This window comes from Myotis brandtii, unplaced genomic scaffold (assembly GCF_000412655.1).
Source record: "Myotis brandtii unplaced genomic scaffold, ASM41265v1 scaffold191, whole genome shotgun sequence".
In the NCBI taxonomy this organism is placed as follows: Eukaryota; Metazoa; Chordata; class Mammalia; order Chiroptera; family Vespertilionidae; genus Myotis; species Myotis brandtii.
Window position 1 is genome coordinate 4,300,349 of NW_005357115.1, and position 19,251 is coordinate 4,319,599.

Sequence of the window (19,251 nt, forward strand, 5' to 3'; positions counted from 1 at the left end):
CCAACACTTAATGCTCCTTGTTAAATTGGGGAATTTGAAAACAAATGCCAGAAGAATGTTCACCAAGGTCAAGGCTGGCAAAGTGCCCTCCACAGAGCCCTCTCTGCCCACTGCCAAGGATCCAGGAACCTCAGGAACTCTGGGAAATGCTCAAGGCACCAACTTCTACCATCCAGTCCAGATCTTCTTGTTCTGCTTTGTAATTCCCCTGGATCATATCAGCTTTTCTACAGAATACCTCAGTTGACTGGTTTCCAATTTGGACTCCGTGTTGGATTTTATTTCTATGATTCCCTTGATTCCTAGTTCTGCATCTCTCCCAGGCCAGTCCTGTTCCCCCAGCCATATACAAGATAAGAGATATTATCTATCTGGCCCAACAATAGATATTCCTTAAAATAACTTTAGAATATTCAATAAATAAATTAAGGGATAACTTCTATTTTAAAAGAGCAAGAAATTATCCAAAACACACAGTACTGAAGAACAAGCCCATATGAAAATAAAGATTCTGGAAATATTGGAAATGAAAATGTACTTTCAAAAAAATAACAGATAAAATGAATTCTAGAGAATAACTTAAAAGATAGTTTTCTGGAAAATGCACCCAAAATAGTACACAGAAAAACAAAAATACAAAATATATATGTGTGTGTATGTATGTGTGTGTAAGTCTGCCTCCCAGAGACCAACATGAAAAGAAATTCTAAAGGACATACTTTAGGAAAATTAAGTAAACCCAGAGCAATCTCAATGTGGTGTCTACCAGACATCTCAAATTTAACATGCCCCAAACTAAACTCATCTTTCTCCAAAATCTATTCTACCCACAGTCTTCTCCATCCTAATCTATGAATAATACACTTTAGGCAAAAAATGTTGGAGTCCCCCTTTCTCTCAAATACCAATTCTGTCAACATATCCTGTTATACCTTCAAATTATATCCAGATTCAGATCATTTTTTACTATCACCACCAATCTCCGAGCCATCACTATCTCTTTCTAGAATTACAATAATATTGTAACCTCCTAACTGGTCTTTCTGCTTTTACTATTCTCAACACAGAAGTCAAAATAATCCTTTTAAAAGGCCAGGTCATGACACTCCTCTGTTCACAAACCCAATGGCTCCCCATTTTACTCAGATGAAAGCCAGAGTCCTTACTATGTCTTATACTGTCTAGTCCTCATTGGCTTTCTGATCTTACCTTCTACAATCTTTCCCTTTCTTACTCTACCCCAGTCACAAATAGTTTACTTGCTGTTCCTTAAATACCCTCAGTCCATGCCTCTCAACTTTTGCACCTGACTTTCTCTCTGCCTAGAATGCTTTCTCCAGATAGACAACTGTTGATTAAAGTGTTCATTATACTTATGAATATGTTCAAATCTTTCCTACTGCTTTTTAAAATCCAGTTTAAAAAGGGGGAGGTGGAGGGAGAGAGGGAGGGAGGGACGGAAACAGAGAGGAAGAGAGAGAATTAAATAATTTGCCCAAGGTTATATAGCTAATAAGTGGCAGAGGGAGAATTAAAATGTAGATGGACACCAAAGTCCTTGCCTCATAAAAAGGCATTACTCCAAGGTGCCTGCCCTAAATGCTCAGTCACACATCAGGCTTAATCTGGTTCATGATACAAATACTATCAACTTTCCATTATTTCCGTCAGTAGATTTAACCCATTCATTTAGAAAACCAGCTCTATTAGGTACCTAGGAGTTGCTTGGCACTACACTCTGCTTTAGGAAGGGAGCAGTCGAATAAAATCTCAAATTATACATAATCCAGAAAGCATGTTTTTTTGGCTTTTGAATGTATTACTAGAATATTGTGTTTTTAAGAAAGAAAACACTTTCCTAATCATGTTTAGGTTACATTTCAGTTTGATTTCAATCCCTGAATATCTACCATCAGGATGGGTATTAAAGTAGATTTTATATAAACTGGGTGATCTGGATGGAAAGCTAGCTGAAGAATTCAGATATCCTAAAGAAAATCCATGCAGCAGATAACCTACTTGTAACCGACTGAGATGAACTGTGTCTCATTCATTTTGGAGGTACTCCAACTCCCTTAGGCAACTGGAGACCTTACTTACTGTTAATTAACTGTTTTCTTACATTAACTAAATGATTCACCACTGGCCTACAGAAATTATTTCACCTGCAAACAAAAAGCAACTAATATATATTAAACATGAAGTACATTTAAAGCCAAAATATGAAGCAAAATTCCCAGAAAAATCACTGAGACTCAATTGCCAGGAAACTAGTTATATATAAGTTCAATCTGTCAATATCTTCATTTCCTAAATAATAATTAATTTACCAAGCTGTTATCACTAAAGGCTTTTAGCAAGCACAAGAAGGAAGAAAATCTTTTCCCTTTCCCATAAACAGACCTTCATTTTATCAGGTTTAAGAGCAACTCCAAATGAAAATTCATTCAAATAAATAAGTTATTTGGTCGAGAAAAATAAATATCAATAAAAACAAAGCTTTCTATCTACTGATTGATTGTTAATAAACTTTTACCTTACCAAGGTCCCTTATTTCTCCTGCCTTATTTTTCACTTGTTAATCATTAAAATAGTTATAAATAATGAGAGAGAGAGAGAGAGAGAGAGAGAGAGAGAGAGTGTTGCCAAGTCTCACTGAAAGACTGGAACAACCAGAATGACTGGTCACTAAGTCATGCACTGCAGCCGGCCAACCGGCCCGATTGGGGGCGGGACCGGCAGACAACCTCCGTGTGCCCTCCTCCCAGCTGGCCCAGCCCCGATCAACCCTGATCAGGGTGGGCCAGCTGGACCCCACCTGGGCATGAATTCGTGCACCAAGCCTCTAGTCTTGATATAAAGTAAATGATGTGTTTACTCAAGCTGAGGATCATCAGTCATCGCCATCACTATGTGAACGAACACAGCTATAAACAATACTTTATAAAATAATAAATTCTCAGCCTGGTTATTCAGAATAGCACACTCAGAGTCCTAAAACACCGCATTCACATATCGAAGTAAATGATACACACGCAATCAAGGGGGAATAGTATTGGTCTGATATACAAACATAGATGTAAGAGTTTTATTCCTTCATATAGATGAAAATAGAGGACACTGAAAAACATGTTATGTGGCTGCAGACAAATCACTTGATTTCTCAGTGCCTAATAATGAAAATAAAAACTATTATTAAAATGCTTTGAAATTCAATGAGATATTATTACCTGGGTTACTATAACAAACAGAGAAAGCAATGACACTAAATTCTATAAGTACCCAAAGCTCCTCATGAGAATGTCCCCAAAACACCTCATCATGGCCCCACACAAGCCTAAGCCCTTGTTCAGGTCTTCCTTCATATGATTCTCTTAGGTCTACAGAGTTAAAGTTTCAAATATAGACCTTAAAAATTGTCTCAAGGGTCACAGCAACTCTCACCTACCACATCATTCTCTCAGTGGCCAAACAGGGTGCTTCTAACACTGCCTCTGGCACACAATAGAAGTTGAAGAAATATTTTGTTGAGTTATTAAATAAGGGCCAGCTAGTGTTGGTGCCAGCTGCTGTGTATTCGCTGTGCCTTCAGTTAGGGCGATTGCAAAACCAGGTGTAAAAAAGGAAGGCTAGAACTTGAAGGCTTCGAAATGGTAAAGTCACTGTGCCTATAAAAACACAATAGCCTAACCTAGAGTTGTGACTAGTCAATGAAGTTCTGTTTACACCCCAGCAAGGAAAACTTACGTTATAAGGAAGTGATTTCAAAACTCCAGAGTTGCTGGTGTTTATGATAATGAAGGAATTCAGAGGTAAAAATGAAAGCAGACAACGTTCTCCAGAACAATGCAAAAAACTCTAGTTGTTGGTTTTGGTTCCTGATCACACAATCCAGGTGTCGGCAAGGAAAAGGGAAAGGTTACTGAGTAACGCAGGACTTGGTTCTTTGTGCCAACTCTATGCAGTCACCAAGCACAGCCGTGGGGAATTCCAACCCTGCTTTTGTGAGTGCCTCTCCACTGAAAGAGCAGACATCCTCTTTGTCTGAAGGCTCCTTTGTTTTATTTCACTCCCATGTCAAATTAATACAAAATATGCAGTGTCTTCAGTCTCTGAGTACATCATAAAAACTGTAACTTTCTTACAAGGGATTCAAGGTTCCTCATAAACAACTCTCACTAAATGTTATTAATCCACAAAATACTCCTAAGAGATTAGTTTACCAGTTCTAAGGGAAGTTTACTAAAAAGTGTATCCAGCTTCCCTTAATCTTTCATACCCAAAATCCCCAGACTCCCCAAATCAAAAAACAAAACAAAACTAGAAAGCAGCATTGTATAATGAATGAGCAGAAGGCTAAGCTGAAAGTAGACTTGGAAAGCTGAACCCTTTACTTTATCAGAGGATACAGCAGGCCAGAGGGGATAAATGGCTCTCCTAGCGTCAAAAAAGTTGGTAGATGGAACTCAGGTCAATATTCTTTTCTCTATACTCCAAGGGAGATATGGTTAAGAGTGGGGGTGGGAGGAATCAGACCACTCTGGTTTTCTTGTTCATCACAGACAAAAACTTATTTGCATATATGCATAGCCCATGGACACAGGCAATAGTGTGCTGAAGGTCTGGGAGGGGCGGGTGCGAGGTGGAGGGGATCAATGGGGGGGGGGCAGCAAAGGGGACATCTGTAATACTTTAAACAATAAAGATAAATTTTAAAAAAATAAACTTACATTTTTTTTTAAAGTAGAAATTTAAAATAACAGGGGGGCAGGGGTGCTGATAGAAAACAGGCAGAGGGTTTTGTTGAGGGTTTTTTTCCCCTCTTTGCTAAGTGCTATGACCTGAGTCCCTACTAAAAGCAACAGGAATGAACAGGCCAGGCCAGGCTGGGGTTTAGGCCTTTGTACTGTCTTGAGCAGATCACTAGAGCAAATTATTGTTCCATAAACAGATTAGTCCGATTTCTATCCACAAAGCTATCTCACTCATAGTGGATAAGTATTCCTAAGATAAGCATAAAACCACAGACCAAAATCAAATTACATATTCTGTATACCCAACTAATTGGTCATTAGACTATTTTGTGCCAATAAATCAGGTTCCCTGACTACAAAGTGGTTTTCGAATGGCTTCATCATTCACCTAAGTATGGTAACACAGAGCTACTTTTTGTTGAGTTCTGATTAGTTATATTACTATTGGTAATTGAGAAATGTTACCTTCACTTCTTAAAACTCGTTGGGTATATTATTTTTCCTAACTTAGAGATTTTTCCAATCTCCAATTATTTCATAAGCTCAATTCTCCACTCCATTCATTCTTTAGTCAAGTATTATGTTTATTATTTAAAAGCCCAAGTTTATTACTTCACTTAAAATAAACAGTGACAGATGTGCAGGAAAGTTGTGTGCCTGTGCACACACATTTTAAAGAGAACCCTGAAGCATGGAGAAATTCTACACCTGAAAAATGATTTGCCCAAATGAGATCCAATGAGAAAGTTACATATCAACAAAAGCCATCTTTACCTCCCTCATATTGAGTACTGTTGAGGTTTACTACAGGCTAAAACATCAGGGGGGTATTTTGGAGCCTTGGCTACAGGCACAGGCAATAATGATGACCAAATCTAAATGGAATTACCAATCACCAGGCCATGGAGGGAAGAGCAAAATATGGCAGATTAAAAGAGGTGGTTAGGCCATGCCAGTGTGGTTCAGTGGTTGAGTATCGATCTATGAACCAGAAGGTCACAGTTCGATTCCCAGTCAGGTCACATGCCCGGGTTGCGGGCTCGATCCACAGAAAGGGGCATGCAGTAGGCAGCCAATCAATGATTCTCTCTCATCATTGATATTTCTACCTCTCTCTCCCTCTCCCTTCCTCTCTGAAATCAATTAAAAATATGTATATATTTTTTAAAAGTGGTTAGAAGAATATACCAGATTATTGATTCTCTTAATATTTAATATAACCATGCCTTGAGATCAAGTAGAAAAAAATTAATATTAAAAACTCTGGCCGAAACCGATTTGGCTCAGTGGATAGAGCTTCGGCCTGTGGACTGAAAGGTCCCAGGTTCGATTCCGGTCAAGGGCATGTACCTGGGTTGCGGGCACATCCCCAGTAAAATAAAAATAAAAACTCTGGGACTTTACTAACAAAGCTGAGATAGAGGTCACTTATTAAAAATAAGATTCCTTTTTTATCGTGTCTAAATGACTTAGTATTACTATAAGAACTTTAAAAATGAGTATTTAAAGTTCCAGAAAGAAGGTAATATCTCACTCAATTATGGAGTGGGCTTAAAAACACAAATTCAGGGGTCACAAACCAAAAACACAAAGATTTAGAATTTAAACGTTAAGACATTCTAGTTTCCTCCTAATCCTTTTCATCCACTATAGAAGTGAAAAAATTTAAAGAATTTTCTCTCTATCTAAAGAATTAATATGGCTTCTCAGAGTGACTCATCATTTAGTTATTCTTTATTTAATTAATATTACAAATAAAATTCATAGGACATTCAGGAATAAAAAGTGTCTTATTTAAACACATTTGCCAAAGGAGATGAGAAGAATAAAGGTTTAGACAAGATGGTATATTCTTTCATTTAGAGTTGAATGACTATTTCCCCAAATCTTATACATTAAATTCTACATTTATTTCTTACTCAATTGCATATTCTTTAGAGACTTGGTCTTTCATTCTCCAATAACGAAATTTTTTTTCGTTATTACATTTCAATTGTTTGTAAGATGTTTTTTGTTGGATTTATTTGAATTGTAGTAGCTATAATTAACTGAGGAAAGTTTCAACACATATTTAAATTACCACTGTCCACCATAATTGTTGACAATCATGAGTCAGCACTAGCATTTTTATGACAAAAACCGCTAAATGTCAGCAGTTCATTTTTTCAAGCCAATAATGTGAAAATGATTGTAATTACTGCAGTAAATATTTGTAGGTTAAACTACATTTCAATTAGTAGAGCAACTCATATATATGAAGAGTACGACAATATCAAATATTCACAAACCTCCCTATTAGATTTAGACTTGCAGTCAGTAATTTAGTCCCCTTAAAATTAAGCTTTTAATATATGGTTAGACAAATGAACACTAGATTCCCCAGCTTACCACCCCAGTTTAGTATTCTGTTCGTTTTCATTAAAAAAAAAACACAACTTAAAATACTAAGGTCACAGAGAGAATAAACAAGCAAGTATGAATTTCATCAGAAACTTGATTTTAGAGTTACGACTTTAATGCAATTAACCACTCCAATCAAATGTTTAGGCTGGTAATTATGTTTTTTAAAAGAGAATATGAATATTTTACCAAATGCTAAATAGAAAGCACCGTATAAGAAAATCAGATTCTAGAAAATTAGAATATATATATATAGTGTGTGTGTGTGTGTGTGTGTGTGCAAGTACTGCTTTCAAAAAAATTTCCAGAAAAAAGAAGCGCTTCCCATTCCTACTTATTTGTAGACGATTATTTAATAGTGAATAGTTAATTAGTTCAATAGTGAACTGTTTAACAGATTGTTTAGTAGTAAAGTCAGTTTACATTTGATGACATTTTGAATAATCCAATTCAAACCAATTCAAACAATGTGGCTCATGTTTAACTCTTCAGTTATTTATCCATTAATCTCTTTAAGTGCTTCCTTCCTTAACACAGCTGGATTTCAAGAGGTGACCAGCAGTTGGCCTCCATCTCAGTGGATTTGCAATAAATGTTGCAAATGTTTTAAATGTTGTATGCCTAAATAACTTTTTCTTAAGTTAAGAGCTTATAAAAAGCTTTCAAAGGATCCAAAAGAAACACATTTCCTTTAAAAAATAATAACCAAACAAAAGGAAGCCACACATACTGTAAAGATGTTCTCTGCAAAACATTCTGTTCAGCAGACCTGAACTGTCTGTCTCCAGAGGGATCAAGAACCACTTGGTTTGGAAGCAACAGTTGAGAACTCACAACAGTTGGTTAAAATCCAGGATTGACAACCATGAGGAACGGCTGAGATACCAGGCCCTGGGCCTTGCCTAGTCTCCCCATTCCATATTTGGAATGCCTTCATCTGTACCATTCAACCAAAAAGTACACTTGCCCAAAAGTCTCTGTCCGTGGTCCTCTATTCCTTTCCTGATACACCCTCCCCTATTAACTATGATGTCTATGGTGACAATTCCTAAATCTACATCTCTGTTTCTGTTACATAACCAAAACTAATTCCCTATCTCCAAGTTCTGACAAATATTTCCACCACCATAAGCCATTATAATCTCATACTCAACACATACAAATTTATTCATTTTTATTAAACTAATTCTTTTTCAGTTTCCTTACCTTTGTTAATATCAAATCCACCTTTCTGGTCACCAAGAATTAAAGTACAGGAACAAGTGTGGACTGCCTGGGAAACTCCATCACTCACGTTCAGTGGTTCATGTAGCAGTCTGCATTTACAAAGATGGCCACTACACTATCTCTAACCCCACGTGCATTTCTACAGTATGATCTTGCCACTTCACCATCAAATGGTGGAGTCTAATTCCTCTCCCCTTGAATTTGGACTGAACTTAAAACTCACTTATTACTGAAAGAATGTGACTGAAGCAATTACGTCACACTTCCGAGGCTAGGTCAGAATAGACCATGCAACTTCTGCCTGATTCTCTTGGCATACTCTCTCTGGGCGCGGGGTGGGGGGGGGGGGGATCGGGGGGGGGGGGGGGGGGGGGGGGGGTAAGCTGCCCTATGAGAATTTCAACTACCCTAAGACTGCCATGCTGAGAAGCCACATGTAGTCTCAACTAGGCCCAATTTTCTATCCCACCAATCTTCTTATCTCGTTTAAATGTGCTGGTCTCACCTCCCAGGTTGGTATTCAGCTAACACACACCCACACATATAGCAATGTTGGATGCTATGGCCAGAAATGTGAATAAAGCTGCCCTATGAGAATTTCAACTACCCTAAGACTGCCATGCTGAGAAGCCACATGTAGTCTCAACTAGGCCCAATTTTCTATCCCACCAATCTTCTTATCTCGTTTAAATGTGCTGGTCTCACCTCCCAGGTTGGTATTCAGCTAACACACACCCACACATATAGCAATGTTGGATGCTATGGCCAGAAATGTGAATAAAGCTGTCTTGGATGCTCCTGATCAGCTCATTTGTCAATTGAATGCCATCAACTGAACTCGGTAAATACCCTGAGAAGAATCACCCAGTTGAAACTCCTTAATTCCTGACATATCAAATCATCATGAAATATAAAACAATGTCCACAGCTCTCCTTCTAAGCAGTCAATACATCATATGGAGAGCTATTACTGTGTGGGGATGAAGGTTAACTGAGATGCCACTTCTTTACCTCCACTGCCAGAGCCACCATCACAGAGGAGCTCTCATCAGCTCAAATCAAAGCTAGATTGTTTCAACTGATTCCAGGTTCTCCTCACTACAATCTATCATTACAATTCATATAACCTAAGACTTCCAACAAAAAACTACTTTACACAGGAACACCACAACCAACACAACCTCATAATGGTGTACATTTATAGAACATTTTACAATGCAAAAGGATCTTCATAAATATCGATTTTATTTGATCTATACAACGAAAGTCAGAGAGAGAGCCCTGGCTGGTTTTCTCAGTGGTTAGAGCATCGGCTGAAGACTGAAGGGTAATGGGTTCAATTCCCATCAAGGGCACATATGGTTACAGGTTCCCCAGCCCCTGTAGGGGTGTGCGCAAGAGGCAACCAATCAATGTGTGTCTCTCACGTAGATATTTCTCTCTTTCTCTCTCTCTCCCCCCTTATGTCTCCCCCTCCTTCCTCCCTTACATCTCTCTCTACTCCTTCCCTTCCACTCTCTAGAAATCAATGAAACAAATATCCTCAGGTAAGGATTAAAAAAAAATGTCAGAGAGATATGTTAATAGAGCAAATACTCTTTTCTTTACTATAGAGATGAAGCTTTCATACAATTTCATTGCCAATAAATGGAATGAATATAAACATAACTAAGAGCTTGTGTCATACATTACTGCTATTTCTCTATTCTACAATGCATCCCTTCTACTATCTGTTTCAGATTTAAAAATATTCAATATCTCTCTCCATCCCTATTATAGCACACCTACTTTCTAGATATCCATAATTTGGCTTCAATCTATCCAGCTGTATGATATTGCCTAGTAAACTCCACCACCAGCACCATTACAATAAGATTGGCTTATTTATTCACCTAACAATATGCCATGCTCATTATAGCTTCTGCACATTTGCTCACAAAGTTTCTTCCTTTCTCCTCCTATCTACTTAATCCTTACTCATCCATTAGCACAAATCCCACCTCTTCCATTAAGCCCTACCAGCCTATCCCCGTTACTTTCTCTCTCTGATATTCCTACAGAATTTGTAAATTTCACACCAGTATTGATAATTATATTAGATTGTTTATCTTGGTCTCACTTTCGAGGTTGGTATTCAGCTAACACACACCCGTACATACAGCGATGTTGGATGCTTATACCAATGTCTGTTCTGAGCAGTCAGTGCCCAAGAAATACTATTTGTTAAGTATTTTGAATTTCATCCTGCTTATTTCACAAATTAAACCATAAGCTCTTTGAGAAAAGGAACCTTGTCTTATAAAGAAGTATTATATCCTCCAAACCACACACAGTACTAGGCATACAACTAGTGTTCAATATATACTTATTAATTGATTTTAAGAGAGGAAAGTATGTTGTGTTGTGAGAAAAAAAATATTCCTAAGTCATGTCTACAGTGGAAAGAATAAGTTGAAAAGGTAATAAAATATTTTCAAGATCAGTAGTTTAAAGTCAGGAACATATTTTAGCATATCATTTAAAGATATTCTGTGCAGCCCATAACTGCCAAAATGTTTTATAAATGTTTTTACCAGGAGTGTGAAAAAAAATGTGTCAAAAATATTCAAGGATAATCTAACAGCCCAAAATAAAATGTTTGCTGAGGGTACAAGACTGGCAGAACTCTTCATTTCAAAACGTTTCCAGGCAATGGAAATGTTTTCCTGGAAAATACTACCTCTTATTTAGAGAACACTTGCCATGAACACTTAGTCATTAAGTAATTTAAGGTTTCCTCAGACGCTATTTGGAGGAAATCTAGTATATGAATGAATGAAATTATCAGCACCTATAATGTAAAAAAATATAATAATTAAAAAAATTGGCTAAATATATGAAATCTACCTAAATATTATTCCAAGTAAGAGGGAAAAATCTTTTATACTTTTTGGTCTATTACTGTTCTTTTAAAATTTTCCTATAAGATAAAACTACCAAAAAACAAACACCCATAAAATCCTTTCTGTCTGTAATACACAAAAATCCAAAGAACTGGAGGGTTTATTTTATTCCACATACCAAGTAGTTTTCAGACAGACAAAGTAGTCATTTCATTTAAAGAAAAGAAATGGTAACTTCAAAGCTATATTTAGCAAAATCTTTGAGTTTGCTTCAAATCACTTTTCAATGAGAGAACAACCCAGTGTGAACATTTCACTAAATCATCTGCAGTAAATCATACAATGAAACCTAAGAAAACAATTTCTTCCAAGAGTTTAAACATCAAAAGCCACAACTACATTCTACTTCAAGCACATGGTTGGGATATCTAGTCTTTTTAAAATGTACACAAAAGGATTGGTTTGCGTTACCTGTTTAGTATTTCAGTGAGTTTCACAAAGCCCGTGTAAGCCAATTCAAATGCTCCTCTGTGCCTGGACTGTAAAAGGTGTTGTTTAAAGTGCTCTCCTATTTCTTTTACCTTTTAAACAAAATTTAAAAATAAATAAATGTTCAGTTTATGCTTACATTTACAATTTTATGTAATATCATTTAGAACTCAGAGCTAGATAGATGTCCATCCATAACTCTACTGTGTGACAGGTAGTATTTTAAGCATTTTTGTATCATTTAATCTTCATAATAATCCATGAAATAAGCACTATTACCTCTATTTTACAATGAAGAAAATGAGGCCCAGAAAGGCCAAGTAACTTATTCAAGGTCACACAGCCTGGAAGTGTAGATCCAGTACGTAAACCTAGGCAGTCTGGCTCCAGAGTTGGCAATCTTGGAATGCTATATTAGAACTGCCTCCCTATGCCAGCCTCACAAATCTCACAGTGTTCTTTGTTAGCACATATCACTCAACACCAACAGACAATCACACAAGGTGACAATCCTCACACACCTACTGTGGTTAGAATACACATAATGAAATTTACCATTTTAACCATCTTTAAGGATTCAGTTCAGTGGCATTCAGTATATTCACACTGTTGTGCAATCATCACCACCATCCATCTACAGAACATTTTCATCATCCCAAAATGAAACTCCAACCCATTAAGCAACTCCCAATGAATACCTCTTAGAGACACACAAATGTGAATGGAAAGATTTAGTGCAAAGGACAGAAAATTGACAGGCATTACTTTGAGTCAGAACCATGGAATTTTCCGAAAGGCTACCCACAGCTTTCCTATATGTTGCCCTTCGGCATGCAAGGTTAGACAAATAACAATTACAACCATTTATTTTAAAGAAGACATGACTAACAATTACTTGTTGATGAGGTTTTGTACCAAGTTAACAGTTAAACTTGTTGGGTTGGCTGTATTTTTATTAACACTTGGTGGGTATTGGCTTCAGAAAATCCAGATTTTAAATAAAACTTCAGCACCCTGCCAAATGCTTAGCAGATTAGTGCAAGGGGAGATAGGGCAGAACAAACCAAGATGTCTGTCCTCACAGTGCTTCAGTTCAGAGGAAACCGATATGCTGGGGGGTGTCCTCTAGAAGCTCATTTCATTTCATGTCATTAGAAATGAAAGATTCTTCTGTACTGGAATAGATTATTAGAAGAAGCTTCATATCCGGACATCAAATAGGACATACTTGAGTGGACCACAAAGGAAGAGGATAACCAACATGGAAAGAAGCTGGGTGGCTAGACTGAATGAATAAACACTTATTAAGTACCTGCTCCCAGCCAGACACTTGACTGGGTCTTTTCACATGACTGAATACAGAATAATATGACAGGGTTAGCAAACCTGGCTGAATGGCCTCGAAGTTTTATGCCAGAAAACAGTGAAAGGTAAGGATGCTTGCTCCCCATTACAAAGTGCAGAAGGCAGTGTGGCCTAAGAACAGCTGGCCATGCTGTTCTTCCACACCCTTCCACTGGATAATGAGACTACAGGGAACACAGCTGGTGCAAATGACTTAAAAATTAATGACAACAGTCAGAACAGGAAACAGAATATTTAATTTTAAAAATGAAAAAAATCCTCTGAAAACTTTCTATTAGATGCCACTAAGGTCTTACTTACAATTCAAAAAAAGCTTTCTTTTAACGTAGATGATGTCTTCACAAAATATTTTAATAAATAACATAGCTCTCAAGATTTTTGAAAGGGAATTAAGGTAAAAATACAAAAAAAGGCCCTGCTTTCTATTCTTAAAAGTAAGTTCTAGTCATTGTCTTTTTGAATTTAACAGCTCCTGCTTTCTAAGTTTTCATAAAGCCTACTTCTACAGGCATATTAATATGCTTTATGGATTTACAGGGTATGAAATTCCACAGGGAAGTACTGCTGCATGTCACGATTCTAGGCATCTACAATTCACCAGCGGTCTACTCAGGGGAGCTAACGGCTCATCTAGACATAAAACCCACGAAGGACAAATGTAAATATATTTTTTATTTGTCCTTTATATATGCCAATAGAGAGAAATACAGAAGATCAAGGCTAATTCCACTCATTATAAATTAGATAAACCCAAGAGGATTTAAACATACGTGGAACATTTTACAAAAACATTGTACAGTGCTTAAGACTCGAGACTCTGAAGCCAAGAGGGCCGAATTCAGGGTCCCTCTTTGGCCTCCTTACTAAGGCAACTAATTAGGTAACAGTTCCCTGGTCTGTGAAACAGGGATAACACTAGAACCTACTTCACAGGATTATTCTGAGAGAAAAAGAAGATTATACATATAACACTTAGCAAAGGACCTGGCACAGAATAGCAAACAATAAATGACCATTTTTGTTTTTGTTTTGTATCATCAAAGTGTAATGCTTAATTTTAAGCCTTAATTTAAAGTCTGACTTTAAGCCCTAGCTGTTTTGGAGTAGTGGATAAAGCATCAGCCTGCAGACTGAAAGGTGCCGGGTTTGATTCCGGTCAAGGGCATGTACCTCGGTTGCAGGCTCCTCCCCGGCCCGGGCCCTAGTTGGGGCGTGTGCAGGAAGCAACCAATCGCTTTGTTTTCCTCTCTCTTCCACTCTCTCAAAATCAATGGAAAAATATCCTCAAGTGAGGATTAATAAAAAATAAATAAATAAATAAAGTCTGACTTTGAGTCACAGCCAATTCTTATAACCTTAGAAATATCACTAGGAGTTTCTAATTCCACATTACAGTTTATAAAAGTTTACACTATAGTAAGATAATTAATGTCTTAAATGGTACATTTTTCTACTATAGTGATTTCTTTCTAATATTTGGGATTTCTTCAATGCCTAAACATTGTTATCTTACATAATAACAGCACAGATAATAGTTTTCTGTTATTAAAACATCTTACTAGAATGTTTGTTCTTTGATTTATAGCAAATTCTTAACTATGTGCCATTTTAACAATCGTCCTTTAGGCTGACTTTCTTCAATCCCCTATTATATTTCTAAGCTCCTGAGGTCAGAGAACCACATGTTACATTTCTTTATGTTCCCACAGTACCCTTGTAGTGAGACAGTCAATAAAGAGGTGACTAAATGTTGTGCATAACTTCATTTTACAGCTTAAAAATGTGAACCTGCATTCAGTACAATTCAAGGGATACTTTTTCACAATTTCTTTTAAAAAAAAACCTGGGCAAAGAAAATACAAAAGGCAATTTCTTAAGGCTTATGAATGCTAATAAACATTTCCCATTTTGAGGTCCACTACAGAAAACCTAAAACAGTAACAAAAGACCTGAGGGAATGCATAAACCCACTTAGCCATGTACATCATGAAAATTACAACAGAATCTAAAATAGAGGTTTAAAAAATACCTAATTTCTAATAGTTGATCATTATTTCTATTCATGTGATTTCTGTGGTAATCATTACTACCAAGGGGAAAGCAGCCAGAGAAATCTATCCAAAAGCTTCTTTTTAGGAATATTAGGGGAAATACATATGAATTGATACTCTAGATAGAGGAAGTTGTTTAAAAAAAAAAATCAGTAGGAACTGGGTATCTGATATCCCCTGGAAAGAGGACCAACAAAATGTATCAAGCAAAAACTCCCCATCAGCAAAACATCCAGCTTGAAACCTAGACACACACCAGTCAGGAAGTTGCGAGATAAGGTTGCGCGTAGTGCTCACTCTTGAAGGGTCTCAGCTTACATCCCTCAAAGCTGGTTTTATCTCTGCCTCTTGTACAGGGACATATGAAAGAACCTTTCATTATGTGATTACCTCTCAGGAGGAAAGTCAGACTGCCTCTGAATGAGCACATTTTCCTCTTGGTGAAGCTGCAGAGGACACACTGCTTCCCAAGTGACTTAGGGAAATGAATCATTTGCTAAAAAGTTCAGTAGCAAGTTGCCTTACTATCCTGTTGCTTGCAAAAATTTGGTTGGGTATGGGAAGTGGGAAAATTAAATCTAAAGAAACATTAAATGAGCAGGTCAGAACAAAAGCAGCACTGTGCCGTGTCAGAACACAGGCTGGAAAGGAGAAGAATTGGGTTCCTGTCCCAGAGCTGCCACAAACCAGCTTTGTGATCTTAGGCAAACCAGGTAGCATCCAAGGGCTTCAGTTTCCCCTTGTACAAGGGAGCTGGATAATATCATCTCTGTGATCCTTCCAGCTCTAATAGTTTGTGAACATAGCACTGAATATTCAGAATTATAAATGAGCTCCAGTTCTTGGATGGCAACAAAAATCTCCACATTGTAATCTCACTACCTGCTGGCCTATCATAAACCACACACACATACGTGGTATTTAAGTGGTCCCCCCCTTTAACCAAGGGCCATAAAGATGGCCATAAAGGAACTGTGCTATAAAGGAAATCCTACATTCAAGACATCAAATTACCACAGAATTACCCTAGTTTTTCAAGAGTGAAGGGTGAGTAGAGAGTAGAGAAGCATAAGGCTGAACATCGGTATTTTAGGATGTAGGGAACTGCCTCCTTCATCCACTGAGAGAAAAGCAGATCACAGTTATTAGTGGTCTCGGGAATAAGAAATCCAAATTCTACATTCTCCCCCACAAAGGGTAGCATTCTGCCTACAAGCCACTTCACTGCCTCTGCTCTGCGGGTCTGTTCTGGTCACCCTCAGCTAGTGTTGACTTTTAAATTCTTAGTTTTGGCACTAGGTGCACAGAAGATCTAGTGTTGCCAGGGCAACTATGCCCTTGGAAGGAAGGTGGACCTTAGGCATGGCCCAGCTGCTCCAATGTAAATTACATTCTTCTCAGTCATTTATATTTTTTAATTCGTAAGCATTTTAAGTACATGGGAGTATTTTTAATTTAAAGGAATTTCATAGAACAAATTTTATGTTTAAAAGTGAGACTCCTTCAGTAATATGAATAAAACTAATTTCTTGAAGACTTCGGGTCTTCATTGACTAAATATGCTCCTACACTGAGGCATTTCTTTCAAGTCAGCATGACCAAGAATAAAGTTTTCCAAGAAGGCAGGGTTTCAATGCCAGAACAGTGCTATCAGGGACATTCTCGATCATTCATCCAGTTGTTAATTCTTCTCAAACCTATATAAGTGAGGTCACCACATAAACAGCGACATAGGAAAATGACTAAACCTCATTAGAATAGAAACTAATATTTTACCGAAAAACAGGATGCAATTTTTTTTCAAGAAAACAGTCATTAGAAGAGTTCTTTGGTTTGTAAGAGCCTCTTTGTTATTGTTGCTGCTGTTCTTCTACACACATCTCTTTTATTGTATATTAGCCCCCAATATTAACATGGTTATCCCACGTAAATTAAATTCATATGATTTGGGTGCTACATAAAAGATGGCAAGGCAAAATAATTTTCAAAGGAAGCTTTCAGGTCTTTCTCAGTTACAGTAAAAGCAAAATATGTTTCCCTTGTTGTTGTTTTTTTATAAACACTATCCAACAAACCCAAAAAACTAGATGTTTTAACTTGTCCTTGAAAAGTTGAGACTCTAGCATATGTTTACTGTTTAGTGAGATGGTGACCATCAGTGAGGTAATCATTAATCATAGCTGGATTCCTCAGCAAATACGTTGGCATTGGCACTATAGCCAGTCACCAGCAATGACTGCAAGTAACTCTAAGACACTAACACCTATTTGATTTGGAAGAGAATAAGGAACATAATGATGCTGGCAGTGTACTGTTCCCTCTGCCATTCTCCATCTCAGAGCCTTGCAACATCATCACAAGCCCAGCCGCTAACCAGATGCAAGCACATGAGCCTAAGAGAGTGTGAGAATAAAAATATTAGCATTATTTCCATGGAACTAGTCAAATGGTTATTATAGAAATAATCAGCATTAGCATAGTACAATGTTTGTTTTGTTCTCAAATGTTGTAACACCCTAAGGGAAAAATTATCTTTATTTGAAAAAGGTTAAAAATGAAAGTACATGTTGCATATCTTTGCTAGAAAATGGTGGGAAATGGATTTGTTGAAACCACATGGAGAGGAAGAGGGAATCAATTAAAAAACAGAAATCTAATAAATCTAAAATATTTCCAAATGAAATGCTATGGTAAGCTAATTTCTTGTAAACACTGCACTCAAGTCACTTGAACAGTCCCAGATGGTGAACTAACTTTGTGGTCTTAAAATAAAAGTCAGCCAACAAGCCAAAGTGACTACAAATTTATTATCAATGGAGTGGGAGACAAGAGATCCATAATCAACCAATGTATTACTATTTTTTCTTTGCAAAATTTAAGAGGTTTGTAGAGTTTTACTAAATAGATAATTTCATTTAAATTTGTATGTGTTAATTAAAATTAAAATGATATATTGAAGCTAAAAGTGAGGTAAAATCTATAGTTATTTATATAACTTAGAAAAATAAAAATGTTTGTAAAAATTACATAGTTTTGAAATGTATCACAAGGTCTAATCCTTAAACTACCATAAACTTTCTTCAGTTGATATCTGTATGACTTTATTCAAGAAATAGTCATAATTCCTTTTTTTTAAGTTGAGTTATAAATAAAAATTTGTGATCTGTGCTTTGACCAGAAATTATACCAGGTGAAATAAACATCTACCCTACCTGCTCCACCATCAATAATCCGTCAGAAGATTCTGGCACGGATTGCATGGGTAGAAGCTGGCACAGTGTGCCTAAAAGTAAAGCAACTTCCTTCATACTTCTCCAACAGCATACCAGCACCATCTGAGCGGTTACATCACATGTTTTTCCTTCTTTACCTAAAAAAAAAAAAAATCTATTGCAACACTTGATTGCTCATATCCAGGTTTCTTAGAACAAACTTATTCAAAATTCCCCAAGAATAATCTGCTTAAACAAACCAATCTGTTATAAATTATATTTACTCAGGAGAAAATAACTAACATTTGTTGAGCATGTCCTATGAGTAGGAATTGTGTTAAGTATTTTTTCAATATACCATTTTCAAAATAAATTAAAAAATACAATACAATATTGTTTCAAAACTTAAGTATAACCTTGGAAATTCATGAAATAAGTTCTGTCACTCAGTCATCTATAAAATATGACTATAACAATTATACTTCATTACTTATTTTGGTGAGGGTGGCTGTTATATCAGTAAAAGAGTGGGATAGGGCTATTTAAATAGAAGGAAAATACAAATTCACTTTCAAAATATATTTAAATTCCATGGCAAATAAACTATAATTATCCTTACTCTCTTTTCCTAGTTTTAGAAATATTTTAGTACTCACATTAAAAAAAGTCAAAGACAAATTATTAAATTTAAAAGGTAAATAAACAAACAATATTTACAATGTAATCCGATTTGTGTTTTTAAAAGCCCACTAAACTAAGAGGATAAATGTACACATACATAAATACATAGAACATGTCTAAAAGGATATGTACTCACAGGGAAGAAGTGGGATTAGGGATGAAGGAGGGCTTTAATTTGTTTTTAAATCAT

The 19,251-nt window shown here is 36.6% G+C and overlaps 1 protein-coding gene across 3 annotated transcripts in view; it reads right to left on the minus strand.

Moving 5' to 3' along the window:
* THADA (thyroid adenoma associated) overlaps positions 1–19,251 on the minus strand; it is a 296,168-nt gene that overhangs the window by 231,311 nt on the left and 45,606 nt on the right. For all 3 annotated transcript variants that reach the window (XM_014538458.1, XM_005864760.2, XM_014538457.1), the window contains exons 21-22: positions 18,381–18,538; positions 11,735–11,844 (exon numbers count right to left, since the gene is read on the minus strand). In XM_014538458.1, the coding sequence (XP_014393944.1) occupies positions 11,735–11,844; positions 18,381–18,538 (268 nt within the window). The remainder of the gene's footprint in view (positions 1–11,734; positions 11,845–18,380; positions 18,539–19,251) is intronic.